This window comes from Aphelocoma coerulescens, chromosome 2 (genome assembly GCF_041296385.1).
Source record: "Aphelocoma coerulescens isolate FSJ_1873_10779 chromosome 2, UR_Acoe_1.0, whole genome shotgun sequence".
NCBI lineage: Eukaryota > Metazoa > Chordata > Aves > Passeriformes > Corvidae > Aphelocoma > Aphelocoma coerulescens.
This window is the reverse complement of record NC_091015.1, coordinates 42,699,327-42,723,765: the sequence shown is the minus strand read 5'-3', so window position 1 is coordinate 42,723,765 and position 24,439 is coordinate 42,699,327. Positions and strand designations below refer to the sequence as shown.

General features: G+C 47.4%; 2 protein-coding genes and 1 long non-coding RNA gene across 3 annotated transcripts; 2 read left to right on the top strand and 1 right to left on the bottom strand.

The window, feature by feature from the left end:
* The first annotated feature begins 3,638 nt into the window (after nt 1-3,638).
* On the top strand, nt 3,639-5,179 carry HOXA13 (homeobox A13). The gene is made up of 2 exons (XM_069005815.1): nt 3,639-4,311; nt 4,926-5,179. Exons 1-2 carry the CDS (start codon nt 3,639-3,641, stop codon nt 5,168-5,170), a joined length of 918 nt encoding a protein of 305 aa, XP_068861916.1. The 3' UTR covers nt 5,171-5,179.
* A 4,627-nt stretch (nt 5,180-9,806) lies between these two features.
* LOC138106501 (uncharacterized) lies at nt 9,807-13,700 on the bottom strand. Its single transcript, XR_011149008.1, has 2 exons — nt 13,365-13,700; nt 9,807-11,504 (listed from the first exon to the last, which is right to left on the bottom strand). It is a non-coding gene; the product is annotated as an uncharacterized lncRNA (long non-coding RNA).
* Nucleotides 13,701-19,422: 5,722 nt separating this feature from the next.
* Nucleotides 19,423-24,123, top strand: HOXA11 (homeobox A11). The gene is made up of 2 exons (XM_069007181.1): nt 19,423-20,623; nt 22,121-24,123. Exons 1-2 carry the CDS (start codon nt 19,960-19,962, stop codon nt 22,351-22,353), a joined length of 897 nt encoding a protein of 298 aa, XP_068863282.1. The 5' UTR covers nt 19,423-19,959; the 3' UTR covers nt 22,354-24,123.
* The last annotated feature ends 316 nt before the right edge of the window (nt 24,124-24,439 follow it).

Here is a 24,439-nt window from a genome sequence, read left to right as displayed (position 1 = left end):
AAGGCCAAATTGCTGCAGTCCTCACTGGCCAGACTATCTTTAGCTTGGCGGCGTCAGGAATACACAGAGTGACCTGCTTTAAAGCACTTGTAAGGGCCAAATTCCACTCTTGCTTACACCTGCGAAGTGGGTGAAATACTTCTGACCACTCTCGATGCAACGAGGGAAAAAAATGCCACTTAAGCATTTTGTAATACCTGAGATAAGCATGGCCGTGTACCGCGATGGGTAACTACCATCAGTTAGAACTTGCCTGCCTACGAAAATATTCAGGACCTTTTAAAATCCTCCTACTGATCATGGTTGTTCATCATCCCGCTCCCCAAGGAATTAATACTCGTTTTAGAGGAAACGATTCAACAGATGCATTTCTCTCCAAGTTGTTTCACACTCCATATAAATGCAAAGCAGTTCGGAGGTTTGCATCGGTTCTCTTGGAAATGCTATGGTTCTACCACACGTTTGTATGTGCAATATCCTGACATTATTTCACACGAAAAAAGACAAAAAATAAATTTTGGAAGAAGCCTTGATTGGTCTGTCGGTTGCATGTACGGAAGCATTTAATCATCAAGTACGTTTTCCAAAGACGTTCAAATCAGTCAGTGGCTTCAAGTAAACTCCTTAGTTTTGGTTAATTTATCCAGCTCATCCCAAGACTTACACTGTGAAAAGTAAAAGCTCCTCCACAAGTGGTAGGGAATGGTATATGTTCAAGGCAAGGGGGGTAGGCTCGGGAATATTTTTATCCCTGGTGTTCATTACAGGGTCCATGATTTTCGACAAACATCTGTTCTGCCCGGTGCCTTCAGTCCTCACGGTTCCTTTCTAACTTAATGGCAGATACCCATTAAGGCAGGAAGAAATTATAGCTGAAAATTGGGTATCGAGGGCATCAAAAATAGTTGACGAGGCTTTTCTCCTCTCTCGGTGTTAATAATTTATTAAAAGCCATCTAAATTAGGAAGGCAAAACAAAGCGTGGAGTCCCGTGTCCGACAACACTATTTTTCTGATGGTGCAAACGCACCCTGCAGATGTCATTTTTGCCTATATTGAGGAAACAGTCTCGTTCCCGAAATCCTCCTCACATCATAGCAAACAGGGAAAGAGGACTGTTGTGTTACTGCTCCTATGATCAGTGTAAAGCATGGCCTTCTTCCATAATTATTAAATAGACCTCTAGAGTGAGTAAGAGATGAGGAGAAGGGAGAGATACAGCTCTCTAATCTAATCTCCCTTCTTCTTTTAGCCCACAAAGCTGGAACAGCCCCAGGAGGGTAAACAAAACAAAAAAAACAACCACCAAAACTCAGCAGACCGGATGGTCCCCCTTGCCCCCCTCCCTGACACCCCACATACACACTACTCCGGGGCTGAAAAGCGCCGGGGCTGAAAGCTACGGTTTCACAAGACTTCTCCCTCCTTATGGAAAGGAGCTTGAAAAGCGAGGCAGATAAGCGAGAAACTCTCTGCGGCTGAGGGAGAGGGGAGTTCGGAGAGTGGGGGTGGGCTGGGGGGGGGATAGAAGGGAGCTGCAGAGATTAGTGTTCTCATGGCTACCCGCTTTTTAACAAATCAGACAGATCTTCGGGCTGTGAATGACAGTTCTCACATTGGCTAGACTGCAACTTTCAACTTGACCTTGGCCTCTAGCCGTGTCTAACCCGTATGTAAAACAGCGCTGCCCCACAGAGCTGCCTCCCCTTCCCTCTTCTCCCTCGTCCTGCAACGCGATTTTCAGAGGCAGTCTCGAGAAAACAGAGGGAAACAAATCGACCCGATTCATGACAGTCAAGCAATGTTTGGCCGGGGGAATCCACAGGTTTCAAAACTGGAGCCTGAAAGAAAAGGGAAAATATGCATGGAATAAATATTTGCTTTTGGCCATGAGGAAAAATGCGGAAAAGAGTGTGCGAAGTTAAAATGGGAACACTTTACTGGCTACAATGAAGGAAAAAAGCGGCTAAATGCTGCCAAATTAGCAAGGGGGTGACAGAGACTTCAGGTATCCCAACTCATAGCACGGAAAAAGCACCTTGAAAAAATATCCTTGGGCGCCAAAGAGCTATTTCTCATGGCTGGCAGCTCTGCGCTGGGCAAGGAAAAGTCTGCTCGGTAACAATGTACGTCCCGGGATTGCTCTGCGCTTGTAGACATGAGGGCAAAACAATGCTACAACGTCAATGGAAAGCACAATAGGATAATAAATACGCCGAGCTGTCAGACTCAAAACAAAGCAACACGCAATTGGGAGAAAAAAATTAGTTTTCAGGATGGGAGTATTTGTGGCTGTTTTGTGCACACGCGTGAGGGCTGAGAGCTGTTAACGATGAGATGAACGTTCCTTTAGGTCAAGTTTATTGATAGCTCAGTGATGGAGGGTTCTGGGTTCAAGGTTGTGCGCGAAAAGCTTGGGGGAGAACAGCATCCGCGCCGGTTAAGGATTAAAAATTGAAATTATTTCACCCTATGAAAAATTATTCCCGAAAAGAGAACGGAGTTGTTTGGGTTTTTTTTTTTCTAGCATTCACTTGCGAAGTGGTACGGCCTTCCAAAAAAAATTGTTTTTCAGCCGATAATCCATTTTGTTTTCCCAGCACATGCATGCACACAAAAAACGCCGTGGGTCCGTGCACACACCATGCAAGCCGACGTGATATTTTACAGCCGAGAAATATTCAAGTCGAATCGTAGGCCCAGAGTTTTATTATTACGGCAACAAATAGCACAGCGGTATCGCGATGAATATCCAGTTAACTCTCCCGCTTCCCAAGCCCTTCCTAAAAGATAATAATAAATAAAATAGGGATTTCCAGGTCTGTTCCTCTTATCTGACTTCTGAGACTTTGTGGCGAGAGGAGAGAGATAGGTCTTGGGCTTTCGACGGGAGGGAAGGAAGGAGGAAAACACCCAAAAAAAGACCCCGGGAGGCTCCGTTTCGGCAGCCTTATGTGTGTCCCAGCGTTGCGCCCGGGGAACGATTCTCCTCCCTCAGCTTGTGGTGGGCTCTCCGCGTCACCCGGCCGGGGCCCCGCCAGGGCTCCCCAAAGAGAGGAGGTGGCTCAGACCGGCGGAGGAAGGGGGTAGAAGGGGTGCGGCTCATCTTCCCCCCAAGACGAGGGGAGGCCTCCGGGGTTTCCGCGGCGCTCGGGGCGGGGAGGGCTCAAGGAAAGCGGCGCAAGGAGAAACCAGGCGGGGTGCCAGGGGGAGCCCCGCACCTCGGGGGGTGCGCCGAGGCAACAACGGGGCCAAAAAGCTCACGCCTCGGTGGCGAGGGAGGGCCAGAGGGAGGAAGGAGGGAGAGAGGGAGGGAGGGAGGGAGGAGGGACGGGCGGCCCCCCTCCGGCGCCCTCGTCCCGCGCGGCGGCGGCACCGCGCCGTGCCCGCACCCATACCCGCGCCCCGGCCCGGGACCCAGCCCCGCGCGCTGATTGCGTTATTTAATTATCTCCACTTTATTCCCTCAGATGTTTATCAGCTGCTTTGCATATCACGTGGGGGCGGGCGGGCCAATGAGGACCGGCCTGGCGCGACGCTGGCGCGTCAGCCCTGGTCAAGTCCCGGAGATTGAGTATCTCTTTTTTCAGTCTTTGGGGCTTTTAAAAAAGAGCCACTAGTCTCAATGCGGAGCGGGCTATGACAGCCTCCGTGCTCCTCCACCCCCGCTGGATCGAGCCCGTCATGTTCCTCTACGACAACAGCCTGGATGAGATCAATAAGAACATGGACGGGTTTCACGCCGGCAGCAACTTCGCGGCGGCGGCGGCGGCCAACCCCTGCCGCAACCTGATGGCTCACCCCGCGCCCCTGGCCGCCCCCAGCGCCGCCGCCTACACCTCCAGCGAGGCCCCCGCCGCCGGCATGGCCGAACCCACTGTCAAGCAGTGCAGCCCCTGCTCGGCCGCCGTGCAGAGCTCCTCCGGCGCCGCGCTGCCCTACGGCTACTTCGGCAGCGGCTACTACCCCTGTCGCATGACCCACCACAACGCTATCAAGTCCTGCGCCCAGCCCGCCTCCACCTTCGCCGACAAGTACATGGACACCTCGGTCTCCGGCGAGGAGTTCACGTCGCGGGCCAAGGAGTTCGCCTTTTACCAGGGCTACGCCACCGGACCCTACCAGCCGGTGCCCGGTTATCTGGATATGCCCGTGGTGCCCGCCATCGGCGGCCCCGGCGAGCCGCGCCACGACCCCCTTCTCCCCATGGACAGCTACCAGCCTTGGGCCATCACGAACGGGTGGAATGGGCAAGTGTACTGCCCCAAGGAGCAGAGCCAGCCGCCTCACCTCTGGAAATCGACCCTCCCGGGTAATACACCTGCATGGCTCTCCCTGTCCCTTCTTTTCATCCTGCCCCGCTCGACTCTCCCGGGTATCCGGCCGGCAGGGCTCCGGGATAACCCCCCGGGCCGACCCTTCGCCATCCCGCCCGCTCTCCCCGGTCCCATCCCGCCCCGGTCCACACATGCCCCAGCGCCGCTGGAACGGCACCGGTGCCGCCCCCTGCCCCCCGCCGGCGCACGGCACATCCCGCCTCGCCTGGCCGGCCCCGGCGCCGGCCCCGGGAGAGGAAACAGCTGAAACGGGCCGCGGGAAGGTCTGTGGTATTATTTTCCATAGACCATGAAGCACGCAAGCTGGGTAAATCCCTGCAGCCCTTCTCGATCCTTCCCAGAGTCCCTGGCCAGGCTACATAGGGATTGTTATTATTTGTCTGTCTGACAGAAGTGAGCCTTTCCCTGCCTAAAAGCTGTCTGCGGCGGCCAGGAAAGAGGAATCCCCAGTGCTGAGCCGGGCTTTAGTAGCTAAACCAGAGCGGGGCAGGACGAGTGGGCTCGCACCCTAACCCTTGTACCACTTGAAGATGTCCTAACTGGTTCGAGCGATTTTCTAACTCTTCCCTGCATGGTTTTTCTGTTCCAGACGTCGTTTCTCATCCCTCGGATGCGAACTCGTACAGACGTGGAAGAAAGAAAAGAGTTCCTTACACAAAGGTCCAGTTAAAAGAACTCGAAAGGGAATATGCTACAAATAAATTCATAACCAAAGACAAGCGGAGGAGGATATCGGCGACTACAAATCTATCAGAGAGACAGGTCACAATCTGGTTCCAAAACAGAAGGGTCAAAGAGAAAAAAGTGATCAACAAATTGAAGACTACCAGTTAATGGATTAAAAATGGAGAAGCAGCAATTCAAGAGTTTCAGAACTTTTTTTGTGTGTGTGTTCAGATTAAAGTAATTATTAATAATAATTAAAAAGCGAAAAGACAATGAACCTCTTCTTTCAGAACAAGAGATCTGTATCTTTGGAATTATAGCCTTTCTTTCTTTTTCTTCTTCCTCTTTTTTTTTTTTTTTTTTTTTTTTTTTTTTTTTTTAATATTGCTGTAGCAAAATGGTGAAAACTGACAGTTCTGAAATCCCAAACAGCCAGCCAGTATCACTGACAGACTGTAAAGCCCACACGCCCAGCTCGGAGAGATACACTTTCAATTAAGACACGATTTTCTGAGAAACTTGTAAATACTTCCACGACCTTACTATTTGAAAGAAGACCCTTCGTGGCCACGATGCGAGAGCTGGTTAACGTGAGGAGGTCGATGTGGACACATGATCTGGTTTTCTTCCATTGCAATCCAAACTGTATGTTGAATGACTGCTCAGGTAAACCATAGTGAAAAAATTACAATTACTGTATGTTTTTAAGCAATGCATTTGTTGTCAAAAGTAATAATAAACGTCGAAGGTACTGAATAAGGATTTCAGAGACATCAGTAATGAAGGAAAGTTCTGTGGAGGATCTATCTTGATAGTAAATTTAAACATCGCAAATTAGTGAGGATAGAAAGGAAAATATTTGCTTGGAGATGTCTTTCGGTTTTATTTTTTATTTTCCACAGATGAATTCTTGTCATCTAAACTGGGGTTTTTTGTTTGTTTAGGGATTTTAATTTTATTTTTTTCTCCTACAGACCATACAATAGATACATTTTAAAGGACTCTGCCTATTTTAAACCTGAAACAATCTTCAAGAATTAATATTCTAGGTCCTCAGAAATTTTTAATATTTGAACATTGGCATTTCTTTACAGTAGAAAAAAAATGTCCTGGGAAAAAATACCCAAGAACTTTGAACTGAAATACATTTTTTTCCCAGAAGTATTTTGATTTATGTAATCTATATTTGATCTATAAGTAATTAGTCGTTTCTCCTTGTTTATTGTCTGTTATGAGGCCGCAGTAGAATGTTTAGGGATTCTTTTTACAGCACCTTTTAATCCAATCAGTTATTTCAACCAGCACATTATTTTGTTTTTATTCACTATAAGAAGCTATCTTGTAAATAAAAAAAATCAGCGCACTGTGAAAATGTACTTATGCACCCTTTTTTTATATATTTCTACTGAAAAAATGAAAACCCAAGACGTGTAGAAGTATAGTAGTATTAATACTGTTAATAAAATAGTCACTGTAATAAAATCTGAAAGAAATACTCTTTATTTTTCCATTTCTACGTGCATTTCATGAAAAAGTATAATGTACCAGTCTTATAATTGTAATACTGTTGTCTTTTAGTATGTAGCTTGTGTATATATGGTGGATTTTGTTTTATTTTTCTTGGCGGTGTTTATCTGCGGGCAGGCACGCCTGATAACCAGCGTTCCTAAACTATAAATGTTTCGGTAATGTTAAACAGTGGTTTTGCAGCCGCACTGGGGGCCGGGGGGTGGAAGAGCAGGATGATACGAGCGCAGCGCTACAGCCCTCGCCGGGAAATGGAGGCCGGCGGCCGACCCCTGGGACGGGGGCACGCTGCCCAGCATGCCGGTGCCTCGACGGGGAGGTGGGGGGGCTGCGTGGCGATGACAGGACGGGGAAGGCCCGAAACCTTGACCTTGAGGGGGAAAAAGCCGATTTGTGACCTTGACTTTTGACAGCTCCTGGCGCCGGCAGCATCCGCGGGCCGACAGCGCCACCTCGTGGCCAGCACCGGGTCGCGTCCGCACCTGGCCGCGCCCGCGCAGCATCCTGCCCGTGCCCCGCGCCGAGCCCGGCACCGCCCGAAATGGGCACATTTGTCTCAAATGCGTCTGGGCTTGCAAGGCAGAGTGCGGAGCAGGTTATGCTTCTCGTGCTCTCTCTCTCTCTCTCTCTCTCTCTGGCGGTGACGGACACTCGGTGCTCAGCCGGTGCCCGCCTGAAGGATGCCTGGTGCTGTGCGAGGAGCCGCCGGCCGGCCCGGATAGCGAGTGGCGGGCGACTTTGGTCGGGCACAAAGAGAAGTTTGCTTTAGCCGCCTGCCTCCTGCGGTGGTCTGTAGCTCTAATTAGAACTATCGGGGAACCTTTACGGTACATTTAGAGGGTATCATATACCGCGCTCGCTGTGCGCTTCTAGCCTTACATTTCTGAAATTCAAAAGGACCCACCTCTGCAGGGATCAGTCCAGAGCGATTTCCGTCCCTCAGATCTGACTGTAACGCATTCGTGCAATAACTGACATGAAAACTACCTGCCGGAGCAGGATTTATTTTCCAGGAGGCTTGCGTGTCGGGGGCTTTGCCCTACGTTCGGGATTTTAGCCTTCCCGCCGTGTGCGGCCGCTCAGGGACTGTGAACCGCTGTGGTTTCTCGGGCTCCGAAGCGCTGTGGTTTCTCAGGCCGCGGGAAACCCGCGGCCGCGGAGCGTGGGAATTTCGGATGCATCCCTTCGGAGGCCGGTCAGGGAATTTCTGAGCGAGAAATCCCGTCCTGCTGCGAAAATAGCCTGGGAGTGTCACATTATTGGCAGGCGCTTTCCAGACCACGCAGTTTGGTTGTGCTTTGGGGTGACAGGCTGTCGGCCCCCTGTGACAAGCACCCGGCCTTCCAGTGGCCTGCGGGCCCTTACGAGGGACCACGGGCAAAGATCCACGGGCGCAACACCCCCTGTCCATGGCGAGCAGGGCCTTGGGCTGTCCACAGCCGAGGGAAGCCGCTGGGGAGCCGGTAGTCTCCACGACCTCTGCGGTAGCCCCTCGGCCTGGCAATTTCAGCGGAGCTTGAAGCAGGCGGAAAACTCCCGTGCTGGAGCTGTTGTGGCTGCGGGAAGCCCTGTACCCTGCTCGGAGGCCTGGTGCTGTGGGCTGGCGCCGGGGACCTGTCTCCCACTGGCCTTACCTGCTGTCCATGGGCTGTCTGCCTCGGCTACAGGCACGGGACAGCCGCCTTTCCACCATCTCCTTGCGACGCTTTCTCCTGAAGGAGAGAAATTACCTGAAGAAGGCTACTAGTGAATTACACTTGTTCTTGTTCCGAGTGAATAATTTTGTTTATTCCGTTGTATTTCGCAACCTGTATAATTTCGCAGCCTGTGTAATTATTGCATGAGACGCGGCAAATTATATGTACTGCAGGTCGGAGTTGGGGGTGATACAGAGGACTGAATCCTGCCTACCTTAGTCAGAATACCTTCTATTTTCAGACCATGCCCTCGAGCGATATAATTCAGGGACGTCTTGAAAGAAACCCACAATGAGAACATGGCCGACTTTAGTATAACTGTAATTTTTTTTTTTTTTTAAGGTAACTTTTAATCGGAGCTAGCATTTGAAGATTCTGTTTTCATACTGAAAGTTCCTACCGTTCAAATCTGCTAAGCATTTCAAGACTGACTGTGGATTAGCGAATTTAAATTCCCACTACTGTTCAAATAGCTCAGTCGCATATATATTTCACAGGGTAAAAAGGGGAGCATTTGACTCGCAATCGCTGGCAGGAGTAAGGTAACATTTTGGATCCGACCCCTGCTACCATGTAAGTCAGCGTCGAGTCTCCGAGACTCTCGTAGGCTTTAGCAGGACGAACAGGTCATATTTCCGGGCCGTGCAGCGGAGAGTCCCCGTCAGGGACGCGGGATCCCAGGCCAGCGGCGGAGCCCCCCCACCCCACCGGGGTGTCTCTCCCAAACCCTCGGGCGTGCCGCGGCGGAGGCTTCGCGCCCGGTCCCGCGGGGAGGCCGCTCCTCGCCGAGCCGCTGCCTCCTCGTTGGGCACGGCTCGAGGCGCCTCTCGAGAAACATCCCGCGGCGAGAGTGGCTGGGTCAGGTGAGTAAAGACAGGGAGCTCCGTGCCTTGCTCTCCAGAGCAGAGTGAAGAGGGAAGTGAGGGGAGCTGAGCACTCCGCGGCCGTGCGGCGGCTCAGGGCACCAAGACGGTGGTGTCTGCGGTTTTCCGAGTCACGGAGGATTCCCTCTCCGCGGGCCTTGCGTGCGCTCCCGCCCTCGCTTCGGTCGTCCCGCGTGTCTGCCCACCCACGGCTGCAGCCATGCAGGCCTCCGCACCTCCATCCCTCCATCCCTTTGCCGGGTAGATGTGGCCTCGGAGCGTGGGGGAGAGCGGGCATGTAGGTGTGTGTGTGTGTTCATGTTATTTATTGCCTTCATTTGCCGTCCAAAAGCTGTTGGCACATACATTTTCAAGTACAAATTGCTGTTGTACTACATATTCCCCTCTCACCAATCTGCCGCCAGAGTCCTAAAATACATCCCTAATATGTTTTACAAGTGAATATATCACCAAAGAAGATAATTAAGCAACGCGATACATTAATTCACGACGTCCGTCCTTGCACACGATTCAGAGAGAATTATTATTTGTATTCCCCGCGTTACAGAGAATATTTTAAAATGGTGGAGGGCAACTTACTGTGCCTGGATTGCTGTGTAGAGTTACATGTGCAAGGAGTTTAATTTGCAAACGTTAAGAAAATGCGCCGGAAGAAGGATTTGGAAGGAAAACAAACACAAAATTAGAAAACAAAACTTACGTAAACATAGTACAGTCTTTATTTTCTCAGCTTCTCTTGAATCAAAGGTTAGGTATAATATTTTAACAGATATGAAGAGAGCTGCGAAAGACAGAGGGAGCAAGTTATTGCTGTATATTTATTGTATTTATTGGAACACTAATATCAGAGTAGCAGTTCCTTCTTTGTGTAAAACGCACAATATAATTAAAGACAAAAAAAAAAAAATCGGTTTCACTTCAATCTCCACGTAGTTCACTTTCAGTCTTGGATTCAGAGATGTTAATTATAATTCCCAATGTCTGGAAATGTTAGTTTATAATCGCCTAATTCTTGGCGTCGTGGGTCCCTCCGTTTTCCCATGGGCAGAAAGTGTCCTTATGTCTTTGATGCAGACAGACAGGTATAACAAATGTTTTACTTTTTCCCACCCAGTGAATAATCTGGTATTTAATCTATCCCCGCCTAGAGCACTTGGCAGTAGCAAAGGTGGTTTGCTATGGGAAATAAACCTTGACAGGAGCATATTTCCGAAAAAGAACAAGTATAACTCTAAAGCTATCTCTTTTTTTTTTTTTTTTTTTTTTTTTTTCCCACTGCCTTTTGCTCAGAAAGATTCCCGTCTAAAAAATCCGGAATGGCCTCTAAAGCAAAAAGGAAAAAAATGTGGTCCGCAATATTGAAATATTCAGAAAATCGCCCATTGCTTCTAGAACAACTTTATATGTGTATCTCTATATATATACGTATATAATTCTTAGAGAACGGGTGAGAATCTCGTCCTTTAGCCTATAAATTAAAGCTATTTAAAAAATATCTACGGCCTAAATAGAACCCCATTCCTGGTGCATTTCAGCATTCTCCGTGGGCAGCATTAGCAATAAAATCAAGACAGCGTTTAATACAAAAAAAAAATATTGGCAGGCGCTAAAAGGCCGTTTGTCGCCATTCATAGCATTTAGATGCGTTTCAATGCACTTTCATGAGGACTTGAAGAGATGTCCTTGCATGTTCTCGGCCGGTAAAGGAGTCCAAAAAGAAGAAGGGGAGGGAACCAGGGGGTGGTTTTCCGCCCGGGCCGGGGGCAATGTGGGGCGGTGGGTGCCGGGACAGGCCCATGCGCCCCGGCCGCTTCTGCAGGGGTCCGGCCGCGGGTGTTCTGGCCACGCCGTGAGCCTTTCCCTGCCCCCTGGGCCCCCTCCCCCTTGAATGCAGTTGATTCATGAACTAGGGTACGAAATGCTAGCGTTCATTAAGTCTATCCTCCTCCCTCCTCCCTTCGGCCTCCTTCCCGCCCCCGCACCCCCAAAAAGAATATTTTTTTTTTCTCCAGTGAGTAGCTTCAACATGGCGTACTGCAAGGCAGAAGCTTTGCCCATTCCTAGATCTGAACTGTGATTAAACATCCCCAAAGAGAGCATCTCTCTTCCTCCCGCCGCTTCCCCTCCCTTCCCTCCCCTTAGCGTAAAGCGCCCTCTTCTACGTAGGAAAGGTCAAGTCCTACAACGCACAACCCACGGTCATTACTGTACTGTGACCCGGGGTGTACTGGGGAGGAACGGCCGGGTGTCTCGTGATCAAAAACTCGGGGACTTCTTTCTTTTTTTTTTTTTTTTTTTTCTCCATTTCTCTTACTCGTGCGACGGGAATCCGTGGAATTAGACAGCATTTTAGCCTCCTGCAATCACCTTGTGTGCAAATCGCCATCGGAAATCCTAAGGGACCAGGAGAGAAACAGAGAGAGGGGGAGAGACAGAGAGGGCGGGGGAGAAGAGAGAGAGAGAGGACAAAATAAATAGCTATAATAGTAGTAGTAATAATAACAGCAATAATCGTCATTAGCCTGTGATATCGCCGCATTTTGCCTGAAGCTGGCAGGAAGGACAATGTGCCCCAGTGGCTAGATTTCTCTCCATCTAAAGGCAAACCAACTAGAACAAAAAAAATATATAAACCCCCAAAATCAACAGCAACCCAAGACACTGAAAAATCGAGAAGGAATGTTTGGTGGACCGTGTATATTTAATCTGTAAGAGAGGAAACCAAAAAATATGCAATCCATCCTCACTGATCTGGAGATCTACAGCCCAGCGCGGGACCCTAACTGTCAGTCTCCGTGGGGATATATTCTTGCAAAGGAGAGAGACTTCTGGATGCTGGGGTAAGATTTTCGTGCTCTTCCTGGAAGCGGCTCAATGTTTCTCCTCTCCCCCTGCTCGGTGGTGAACGAAGCAAACAAGCCAACAGCAAACACCCACCCGGTACCCTCGCAAAAAGCCCCCTGCATGACTGGAGCAAAGTCATTCGGGAAGCCTTTGTGGAGAGTTTCCCAGGCCCCTGCTCTCCCCTCCAGCCCACCCACCCACCCCACTCCCTTTCTCCCACGGTGTGTGAGGCCGAAGTGCCGCTTCTCCTGCGGGGACCTGGGGGAAGGGGGCTGCCTGAGCTGATGCTGGTAGAGCCGAAGAGCCGCTTGAGAAAAGTAAGACTGTTTCTCCTAGCTTGGGTGCCGGCTCCACCTTTCCCAGGGATGCTGCTTTCCGTTCTAGCATAGGTGGGAAACAAAGAGGGCTCTTGGCAGGAAGGTGCGCCAGGAGAGGCTGGGGTCAGGGCAAACTTGCAGATAGAGCTTAGAGCTGCTGGTTGTTTGGCTTTGTGCAGCGCCGTGCTGTATTGCAGAGCTGGGTCAGGCTGCATGGAAAAGTGTCTCCTGGTTTTTATCCCCGGTTGTTTTATTCCCGTGTACTTGCCTCTGAAATCATTTTAATCATTCAAGTGCCAGGGAGGAGGGTGGATGGCTGTGTGTGGAAGAAATACGGGGAAGGATGTTTAACCTGTCTGCTTTTCGCCATTGTTTGTGCGTATCTAGAGAGAAAAATGTCAGCCGGGCATTGTAACCTGTCAGTTTTAATTAATCTGAATTTCGTCGTAATCGCCTTGATTTGAACGCACTAAGCAAATTGCTTTCATTTATTCCTGATCATATAAAACGACCTATGTAATTGGCTTGGGTGAGGAGTAATGGAAGATCGGGTTATTTCAAACCTGGCTTTAGCTTTCGAGATGCCTTCGGGTAGGCAAAAAAAAAAAAAAAAAAAAAAAAAAAAAAAAAAAAAGTAAAAAGTAAAAAAAGAAAAGAAAGAAAAAAAAAGAGGTGGTTTTTTTTAATACAAAGCAATCTTGGATGAGTTTCGTCTCCACCTAGTAGCTGGTTTACATTTAAATATGTGAGGATTTCTAAATACCGTGCTGTATGAACTCTTGATGGGTAAATAAAACCGAAAGAGAAAGAACGAGTAACCCCCACACATTGCCTGGTCCCATTCGGGATGTTTTACCCAAATTCCCCCGGGTTCTGCGGTGTGGATCTGTCATGCTTATGCACCTCGATTTCTGGAAGATGTGATATTAGTATCAGCATTTGTTGAAACGTCGGGAAAGGGAAACAAGCGGGACAGTGAGCGGGCTTCCACCCCGGCATAGGCAAGAGCAGCCATATTAGGCTTAGAGGAAGAGCTCTTTTAATGGGTATCTTTGCTTTACATATGAGAGAAGAGACAAGAAACGATCCTTACCAGCTGGCTGAGCTGTACATGGGCATATGATTGCATCCTAAAGTGCAGCACGTACTTTAAACTCATGTTGTACAAATGGCTTCCTGTAAATGTTACACAAGTACAGGTACCTTAATTATAATACAATTCTGAGAGTCCATCAAAATATGAAGTTGGAGCTTTGAAGTCGTTGATTTGACAGTCTCGGTATAGCGATACTTCCTGTACCCGCCCCCTAAAACAACCATTGATGAAGAAATGTCTTTAGTTCACGATATGTGAATAAGGCTCTCCTATAAAGTTAGCAGTGGTACAGTAAAATCTGATGTGTTTCTTGGCGAGTTGGGCAAAATAATTAAATAAAAAATTGGAATACCTTTATAAATCATTGTTAAAATTTAATGTGCATTAGAGAGAACCTTATATCCTATAAAATTCAATTTAGCTTAGAATCCCAGTCAATTACCTTGACGTGAATTTCTGTGGCATAGTGTGGCTCTCAGCATCTCAGAAACAGTCTGACTATGACAGGCTCGGCTCGGCGTTGAGGCATTTCACTTTCTGTAGTGTTCTGCGCTTAATCTAGAGGGCACATTATATATCTCACAGCTCTTGTGCGTTGTTTATATCCCGAATTGGTAGGCAGAAAATGCTCGTTTGCCAGAGGCAACATGATAGGATTTTCTTCTTCTTCTTCTCACTGAATGTATTTCCTGGATTAACAAATCTAAGGTCAAGTTCAAGGCATCGATTCTAGCAATACTTTCAAATGTAAGTCGACATGGGAATGTTTTGGTGGACTTTTTTTCCTTTTTTTTCCTTTTTTTTTTTTTTTTTTTTTTTTTAATGTATAGAGTAAAGCGGCACTCCCGGTTGCGGGTGAACTTTGCATGGGAACATCGCCTGGGATATGGCCGTCCGCAGGGATAACTGTCGATTACTAGCACCTCGCTTTCAAGGGACCACTGGGGATGTTCCCCTAAATCGCTGTGCTTAATTCTTCATAGAATACGCTGACACGAAAGGGGATTGGTACCTACTTACTACAAACGGTGCTAACCACACGGTGCTTTGTGGGTCTGGGTGGGAGTCGGTGGAAAGTGTCTCCTTTTCTGTACTGGTGCATTATAACGAAGGAAATTTTCTTTCGCACCAGTTTAGAGCCCTCCGATGGCTCTAGACACCCCTCTCCCGCAGACTAAATTTGCTAGAAGCCTCTTACACCTGTATCTGGATAGACGGGGAAAATGAGCGACTGTGTGTATGTTTTCATGTGCCAGGAAAGCCTCCGAGGGTGTTCAAGGGGAGAAAAAGAGACATTTATAGAAGCATCGTCAGTCAATCAATTTTTGATATACTAGTTGGTCTGAGAAAAGATCTTCTTATGTCCGTCTTATTGCCAGCATTGTCTTTCAGGAGCAGGCTCCGAGCAGTAAATATAAACAGTTTAGAGGGGTTCAGCGCCCCGGGACCTGGGAGCTCAGGGCTGGGGAACAGGGGGGTGAGGAGACACAACATCGTGAGAGACTCCCCGCGCGTTGGGAAGGCGCCGGGAGGCTGTCAGAACAACAAATCGTTTGTCTGCTAGAGAGCAAGAGAATAGCTGCCGAAAACATGAAGTTATCTATCTGGAAGTAGCTTCCTCTCCTGAAAAAAAAGCCCGCAATATTTCAGCTTCTTGCAGCTACCAGAGAGCCCTCGGATGTTCATCAGCGCAAAGGGATGCAAAATATTATGATTGGTCGCCAACAACGGGTATGCATCTGTAGGTCCGTAGCCGTTTAATCCTGATATTCAAACTAGACGGGAGGCTTGATAGGAAAAAAACAACCACCTTCTTAATTTCAGCAACTGAAAAAGGCACAGAGGGTGACGGAGGAAAGGAAAGGGTTTTGCTAGTGATATTAAAAAATAATCTAACGTATTCTAGCCCAGATGAGTGCAGCCTTTTGAGGTGTTCAAGCCTCTAAAATAATGTAATGTGGTTAAAAAAAAAAAAAAAGTAAGAATTACATTGACTTAAATTCTGTTTACATTTTCTCGTTCTCTTTAAATGTATTCTGCAATTTCCTAGCAAAATCACAACCACACCGTTTCACGTTTTGGACAATAAGTAGCTGTCCGTTGTCACAGTACGGGGCTTCCATCTCACCGATATATACCCTTTAACAAATATATATATAATTAAAATCACCTATTATTTAAAATTTTTAGCTAGCTATTGTAGCACCTCATTCTATTGCAATCTTATGGAAGCATATTTAGTTTAAAAAAAAAAAAATAAAAAGAAGTGTATGCATAGCTCCTTTCCATAGCAGACGAAACGGCAAACAGAAAAGAAACGCCTTTTGAGAATTTCTGAGAATTTCTGAGCCCGAGGTATTTAAAATCCAAATAATCACTAGGCTTTTCTAAAGCTGCATTCCTGGCAAATTTTGCGACGAATTATCGCCTTGTGTCCCTACTTGCACTGGTAAAGGTAGGAAGACGGTGTGCTTTTCCTTGGCAGCAACATTTCAAATTCCCTAATGCTGCGTTTTTCTAATAAGCCTTTGTAGACTGTAATCAACCCTCAATTTCACAAAACACTGTCCTAATTCCCGAGTCCTAACACCCACCATCCTCCCTGTGAGAGAGAAGCAGCAGAGACTGAAGCCAGCAATCCTGTAATATTTTAATTAGCTCCTCTTGACGCAAATTCCTTCTAGCACACGTTTCTCCTGTTAATTAGAGGCACCCACCCTGCTGGCAAGGTAAATGGTTGGCTTCAAATATTTTTCAAGCAAAGCCCGGTACAAAAAGACAATTTAGATACAATAGAACTTGACCTTTTGAAGAAGAAGTAGTGAGTTAAACACTTTCCTTTGCACGCCATCTGTATATGTAAGAGCTAGACTATCGAAGCGTCCTAGTTCTGTTTATATTGCTCCAAAGAAGAGATGTAACTTTTTCTCCTCCCTTTGTTTAGCTTAGCTATGGGTAACAGTCTCCCCACCTCTTGGCCACGCTTCTCCTTTGCAAAACCGTCTTGCAGCAGAGGTTCCAAATTCAGAGCGGTTTTACCCTCTCTAATCCGGTCGAAATACATGGGAAGGCGTAACGAATGCATTTTGCTTCTCCAAACGAAATGCCTGGCTTTGTTTATGTTGTTCTCAGTGAGGTTAGCGAGGGGAAGGCTCGGTTTTCCCCATTCCTCAACGCGGAAGTCCCAATTACTGTATTAAAAGAGCAATTCAACATTAGACCAAATAATCAACATTGATAATTGTGCTGAACACAGCAACTTAACAGCGGGCTGCCTGCAATTACCCACACATTCCGGGACTTTAAGCGTACATTATCTCTTGTTTCACTTAACAGCAAATAAAGCAGAGAACAGCCTATGCCTTGGGTGTCTACTCGCTCCCAGACGAACTGTGCCCCCCTCGGTTTTCCGCATCACCCTTCCCCCTTGTTGTGCAGGCGGCACCCGGAGGCATTTTGGGGTCCCCCTGCGTTACAAACCCGCTTGAAGAAATAGGCTGCTTGGTTTGGAGAGGTGGGGGAGAGAGCTCGAGCGATTCAAAAGCAGGCATCGGGGCTGCACGTGTGCATGCTGTGCAAGCACATATATGCCCAGACACACGCACACCCACGCACACACACTCCTATTTCCAGTTGCCTTCTCGCCCTTCTTGCCTTAATTTGCCTTTGTTTCGCAGAGGCAGCCCCGACCTCTGGCACGGCGGAGCCTCGCACGGCGCCGTAGCCCCGGCTGCAGAGAGGAGCGGCAAAGAGCCCCATACAAACCTGTGCCAGCTCTGCTCCCCATTTCTAGCCCCAAGGTTTGAAATTTATTGAAATGCAAGAGGGCGGCTGCAGTGAGTCCGAGGAGGTGGCGTCCCGCGATTAAGTGTTGGGCAGCTCTGTCATGTCTGCTCTGACACAAGCTGAAGTTGACTGCCAAAGTGCTATAAAACCGCAGGTCAGTCTAGAACTGTTTTCGGTTCCCCTAGACGCGCCGTGTTCAATTATAGCCTTAAAAGCCCTAATACAAGTGCAAGAATTTGTTTGCCATCACACAGAGGCGGGGCGAGGCTCGGCAATGGTGGCGCCTTTGTTATCTCAAAGTCACTGAAATCCTTATACATTCCTTTTTGTTCGAACGGAGGAGTGTCTGCGTGTGTGCAGGGTGTGGGGAGAGGTTTTTCATCGACGGAACTGAACGGTGCGGGTATACAGGGAAAATAACCAATGTTCGGACACCAAAAGAGGGCTTCCGACCCCCCAACCCACTCCACCCACCACCACCACCACGACCACCCCCCGTAAAGCACCTAGGAGGAAAGTAAAAGCGAGCAAAATTATAGCGTCAAGGAAAAAGCCAACCAGAGCTCTTGCATACCCCTCCCCACCTCAAGTAAAAAAAAAAAAAAAAAAAGAAAGGAAAAAAAAAAGAAAAGAAAACAAAAGAGAGGGAGAGAGAAGGAAAGCCCCCCAACCTTTTTACAATCCCTAAACGACATTGCAGTCTTCTGCTAGCAATTTTGACGACATGCAATCTCTTTCCATCCACTTTCTAGCAAATATGTCAAGCTGGAAGATTAATTCATTAATTTCAAGTTCAGCTCACAGACGTGCGGTAAGCATAAGAAGTTCTTGCAGCAAACCAAAATAAAGAGTTCATTACAGGGATACGTCCAGAGCATTTGATTTGTGAACGGTAACCCTTGTAAAATAAGAAAAAGGCATATAAACATTAATGCTAATAAATTAGTTTACTCCACTACAAAGTAATTACTTGATAATATTGAATTTACAGCTTGAATTCAAACGCAATAGTTAACTATAATGTAGGGGAAATACATAATGAGAATATTTTCTCTCTGCACAACATGATTAGATTTGTTATTGGGTCGGTTACGATAAGCTAAGCAATAAATAAACAAATCGATGTTGACATTTAAATACCGAAGATCTCCAGAATTTACTAGAGAACTTTCTCCGGATGTATAAATACTTCCACAGCACTGCAGAGGAAGAGGGGGGAAAATCCAAATATTATTTCCCTAACATTTTCGTTTCCCTTTCACTACCCTCCCAAGTCCACGGGGGCACGGATCTTGAACTACGTCTAGTTTCCTAAGAGTACCGACTTCACAATAGCCTTTTGCCATTCTGCTTTTCTATTTTGATGAAATCCAGCCGGAATTCAAATATTTCTTTTCTGAAATCGAGCATCAGAATAGCAAAAAAATATTTTTTCCGAGAGCTTAGGGATGTCCGTGCCTCAAAAGGTGCTGTATTCTTTGGCGTATTTCTCTGTTTTCTTTGGCTCTGCTCATTCGGTGGGGTGTGCATTTTTATTGGCAGAAAAGCACTTTTTATTCTCTGCCCTGTACAATCCGCTTTCTATATCATCCCTTTCATGCAACAATAGTAAAAGTTTAACCAGGTTTTTAAAATAGGTCTCCCTGGGTCTCAGCCTTCAGCGACGACACAAAGCTAAAAGGAAAGTATCTCGGTACGGCGAGTTTGTTCCTACAGGTTAACAGTATGTCAAATAATTTTAACTAGGCTTCTGGCAATTAAACTCGGAGTATTTGTCAAGCCGGGGTAGCCAAATATCCACTGGTTTTCCAAACATTTAGCTGCAGTGTTGAGGCGGAGAGATCAGCAAACGGTCTTTAGCTCCGTGGTCTGCACTTTAAAGGGCTTGCTGGCTTTCTGGCGTTGCGAATGAGGCAAGGGACGATTTAGAGGGGGTAAGGAAGGGAAACCTGCGTCCTGGGAACCCGACATTGTTAACTACCTCCAGTAAAGCTTGGCTGAAGCCGCGCGGGGTATTTGAGGTTAATATGTAAGTAAGGGAAGGAAGACACTAAGCGCTTCGGAAGTGAACATGAATGCAAGCATGTAATCTATTCACCATGAAAATCAGTAAAGACTTGACCCTGGCACATTCTTCCTAGTAAGGTTTCCAGAAAAAACCCTTAATGGTGAGGGCTTTTTTCTCTTTTAGGGGGGAGGAGGGAAAGCCCAAACCAAACCAAACCAAAAAAAAAAAAAAAACCAAACAAAAAAAAGAAAAAAAGAAAAAAAAAAAAAAGACGTTTTCTTCAGGAGCGTTTCCTCCTCGGAAGCAGCTTTCCAGAAGAAAGCGTGCGCCCATCTCTACGGTGCCCTCCTCGTAGCCTGCCAGCGAGCCGCCGAACGCCCCAGCAAGCCCACAAACAAACAGAAAGGTCTCACCTAACCCTGAGGGGAATTGATAAGCCTCTCTGCTCCAGAGCCAGAGGGTGCCAGGGACCGGGCGGCTAAGTCTGGGGCAGTGGCAGGGCGGCTGTGTGTCCCCCAGGGCTCCCCCCCGGCCAACCTGCGCTCGGCTCGCCCCTGGGCGCTGGCGACGAGCTGTTGCTTTCCCCCGCGACGGCCACAAAGGGAGCGGGGCCCGGGCCCGCCGCTCGTCAATGTCAACGTCGGGCCACGTGACCGCACCTCCCTGCCGCCGCCGGGAGAGCTCTCCACGTCAGCCTACGTCTCCCCATCTCTTACTTCACGGATCCGCTTCAAAGGGGCAGCTGCGTTAGAGAATCATGTTAAGCTCAGCTAATGCGGAGAAGCCGAGGTAGCCCTAATGATGGATTTTGATGAGCGTGTTCCTTGTTCCTCTAACATGTATTTGCCAAGTTGTACTTACTACGTCTCGGGTCCTGATTTTTCCAGCCTCCCTTCTTTTTTGCCCCAAACCCCGTCTTCTCGCCCTATGACATACTCCTACTCCTCCAACCTACCCCAGGTCCAACCTGTGAGAGAAGTTACCTTCAGGGAATATGCCATTGATCCCTCCAGTAAATGGCACCCCAGGAACAATCTGCCCCACTGCTACTCCGCAGAGGAGATCATGCACAGAGACTGCCTGCCTGCCACCAACACTGCTAGCATGGGCGAGATGTTCGGCAAAAACACAGCTAACGTCTACCACCCCAGCACCAACGTCTCCTCCAATTTCTATAGCACGGTGGGCAGGAACGGGGTCCTGCCCCAGGCTTTCGACCAATTTTTCGAGACGGCTTATGGCACGGCGGAAAACCTGGCCTCGGCGGACTACCCGGTAGACAAGAGTGGCGAGAAGGCGCCCGCGGCCGCCGGGGCGGCGGCGGCGGCAACTTCAAGTTCGGAGGGCGGCTGCAGCAGGGCGGCGGCGACGGCGGCGGAGAAGGAGAGGAGGAGGCGGCCGGAGAGCAGCAGCAGCCCCGAGTCATCTTCCGGCAACAATGAGGAGAAATCCGGCAGTTCCAGTACGTATAAAGGCAGCGCCGGAGCGCTTTTAGGAAAGGCAGCTTGAAACCTAGCGCACCGCCGCTGTTAAATTTTTATATGCTGTTTTATAAGCATATAAGGTTTATGAAGGGCCTTTAGATTTCCCCCAACAAAACTTTGTTATAAAAGGCGAGATCACGTGTTTAGTGCTGAAATTGGCCGTGAAATACCCACCGGGCAATGGATGCCTAAAAATTTTTTTTTCTTTTTTTTGCTCCTTTTTTCTTTTTTTCTGCTTTTTAAAGAAAAATAATAATAAAAAAAGAGTTCCGTGGTCAGCTCTTGAAAATATAATAACGTTAGTTCTGTGCCTGTAAATTCGGCAAAAAAAGGAGATCCTGACTCCTTTGATATCAGTGTAATCCAGTGATTTTATAAAAGCCATGTGTTGCACCAGAAGTCTTGTTAGGAGCTGAATTCAAAGCCTTCGCCGTTTTAACGATTGCACTAGAATAGCGTTTAACAGATAAAGTAGCCGCCTGAACTGTAGCAATATATTAAAAGAAGCAAATTAACCTAAAGCTGGCCTTTTTGTCTAAAGGAAGCCATTTTACTAAGGCACTGAGGCAATTACGTGTTGCCTTCTGTCCAACAGTTTGTTACTTACAATTGTTATTCAATCTGTCAAAGTCTGATTTTTTTATGTGGGCTTTTTAAAAGGCAAAGCTAGTATACGGCCGGGGGAAAAAAATACCTCGACAATGAACTGTACCAGAAAAGGAAGTTTTTAAAGGGATAGCAGCTACGTTTAATGTAAAGAGCTCCTGAACCTTGAAACCTTTTATATTCTGCTTAATGAACTTTAAAACCGTAATGGCTAATCGAGAGGAGAATACCTCGATGCGGTGGAGAGCGTGCCTGAAAATAGCCGGCTAGGGGGAGAAGGAGACGCCTCAGCCTTGGGTTTAGGGGCTTTTCCTCTGCTCGGGACGTAGAGATAGGATTAGGCCAGGGAACGAGGGCGAGACCCAAGCGAGTACGGGCTCGGGGAGGGTTGGACGCGGGCCCCCCCGCCCGCTGCAGCGCTGCCCGCTGCAGGCAGCCAGGTGATGGCTGCTCCCTGGGCAGCTCCGCGTGCGCGGTGGCGCCCGGCGGAGCAGCCTACAAAGGCTTTCCTCCGGCTCGTGAAATCCGCAAGAACCCCCCGCCACCACTCTTTCCTCCAGCTGCCCTCCCCGCGGAGGAAGCGAGGACGGATCCCCGCGTCTCGGCGGGGGTTTCGCCCTGCACGCTGCCCGGGGCCGCGGCGCTGCAGGAGCCGGGGTGTGCCGGCGGGTCCCGGGCCCGGCTGCACGCACCCGCCAAGGCAGAGGGCTGGCGCCAAGCCCCGGACCTACCAACGCCGACCTCGGAGCGGGCAAAACGCGTCTTTTGCATGTTAACGTGCTTTGCCGGAGAGTCTCCCCATCCCTTCTCAGCCCCCGCCGCCGGCCACCGCCGGGTCTCAAATGTTTCTGCATTTTTTCGCTCCACAGGTGGACAACGTACGCGTAAAAAGAGATGCCCTTACACCAAATACCAGATTAGAGAGTTAGAAAGGGAATTCTTCTTCAGTGTCTACATAAACAAAGAGAAACGCCTCCAGCTCTCCCGAATGCTCAATCTGACCGACCGTCAAGTCAAAATATGGTTTCAGAACAGAAGAATGAAAGAAAAAAAAATTAACAGGGACCGATTACAATATTACTCAGCTAATCCGCTACTTTAAAACTCATAGCGTTTTTCAAGATGAGATTAAATTCAGATTTCGCCCTTGACAAGGTCAAGCCACGGGGTTACGTGGAGGAAGGAGGTGTGTATCTGACGGGACTAGAAGAATCTAAGGTTTTACACACATGTAAACCTACTCTGGAACTGCGATGATAATTTTATATATATATATATTTACATATCAACTGGAATCGATTTGATTTTGACACACATGGGATCCATTTCTAAACGTGCACGCCACCTCTGAGTGCAAAATCCATACCTCTTACCTTTCCAGGCACTGCGGCTCACCCTGCCACCGCTTTCGGCAGGCACAGGCGGGGACGGTCCTCCTCCATCCCCGGACTCGCCCACCCTCGGCCCTTTCTCGCCCCTGTGCTGCTGTGGAGCAGCTGTCTGGAGATTGCCAGGTCGGGCTCACCAAACCAGGACCACTGCAGAATATAAACTCTGTGAAATAATCTTTTGCTCTTCCTTAGAAAAATATCTGGGTTAGAGGCAGTGTTCCATTGCTCATGGGTTTGAAATAAGAATTGAAGGACGGACACGCACACACACAGAGAATTAAAGGAAGGGGGGATGTCATGTCTACACTTTCCCGGGGCCAACCGCGAATAGCTGTACTATGGTGTAGTGATGGTTATAATAGAGTTTCCTTTGGGGGTGTGGGAAGCTATGGGGGCGAGGGAAAAAAAGACCTAAATGAAAGACTTAATTATTTACTTTAAAAGATCAGGTATAAATTCGCCATATATCGTAAAGAAACAATCACTAAAAATAAAATTAGAAAAATTTAATTAGCTCTTGTTTTATTTATGACAACAGACTATGCGTTGCCATCTTTTTGGAGACAAATCATACACAAATACTAAAAATAAATCGGCAAAAAAGTGTGAATTTCAGCATTTTAACAGAAACAACTCCATAAAGGAAACTAACCTTCTGGCTTCTGGCTCACAAACTTTCTTCAGGAAATACCTGTGGAGAACGACAGTTTAGCAAATACCACACAACACTTAATTGAAACTTGGAGTTGTGCAATGCACTAACATTGGATCATTAAAATAACTCTATTGCATGTTCGTTTAAAGGTGACTAGTGAGGAGTTTAAACAGAAGCCAAACAATGTAAATATGGTAATTTTGTTGTTGTCTACTTTAAATGTCATGAGCTCTACTTTGTCGCCCAGTCGACATATGCAAAGAATGGAGAGTTGTTTGGACTTATTTTAAATATCTATAAATATATATATTTCCCTGCAGGAACCAAAGCGTGAAAAAATGCAATTAAAAAAAAAAGAGAAAAAAAAGGAAAATATTTAAAATTCTATATCAGTTTACAAAGGATACGGTGTTCTATCGTTGAGGTAATTTGCTGTTGAGAATATCTGAATGTATATTTCATACAGGAACGGTGTTTTACAAGACTTGTAAATAATAAGAAGAAAAAGAACCCATGACCTATTTTGTTCAAATGCCTTTTTTTTCCCCCTGGTTGATTTTTTGGGTTTTTTTTAATTGTTCCTTTGGGGCTAAAGGGTGTGGGATTTCTTTACATGTGCAACAAAGTGGTGATAAGAATGTTTTTGATTAATAAATTTTACCAAATGGATGTAATTTCTTTGTCACAATTCACAAAACGCAATATCTTTATATGACGTCACTGTTTTCAGTATGTATCATCTATATGTATATACAGTTTTCTTTTAATATGCGAAAGTATTTGGTTGCATGTATACAGTGGAACAGCGCACAAGGAAAATAAAAAAAAAAAAAATGGAAACTTTATATTTTTACTCTGGTGTTACGTTACTGCATGTTCTTTTATCCAGTGTAACTCTGGGACCCGAAATTCCGCATGACCTTGTTCGGTCATTTGGGGCGAATTACTCTTCTTCTGTGAACTTCATCGTTAAATCTTCTACTCTGGAGTTAACAAGTGGACCTGGGCTTGTTTGGGCATAGTTTCAGCGGGTCACAGGAAAAGGAAAATTAAGTGTGTTCATAGCTCGCTACATGTTAGGCCTTCTCCTTATCCTGCCAATATCGGCGGGGCAAGGTCCTATGCTCGAGGGTTGGGTGTGC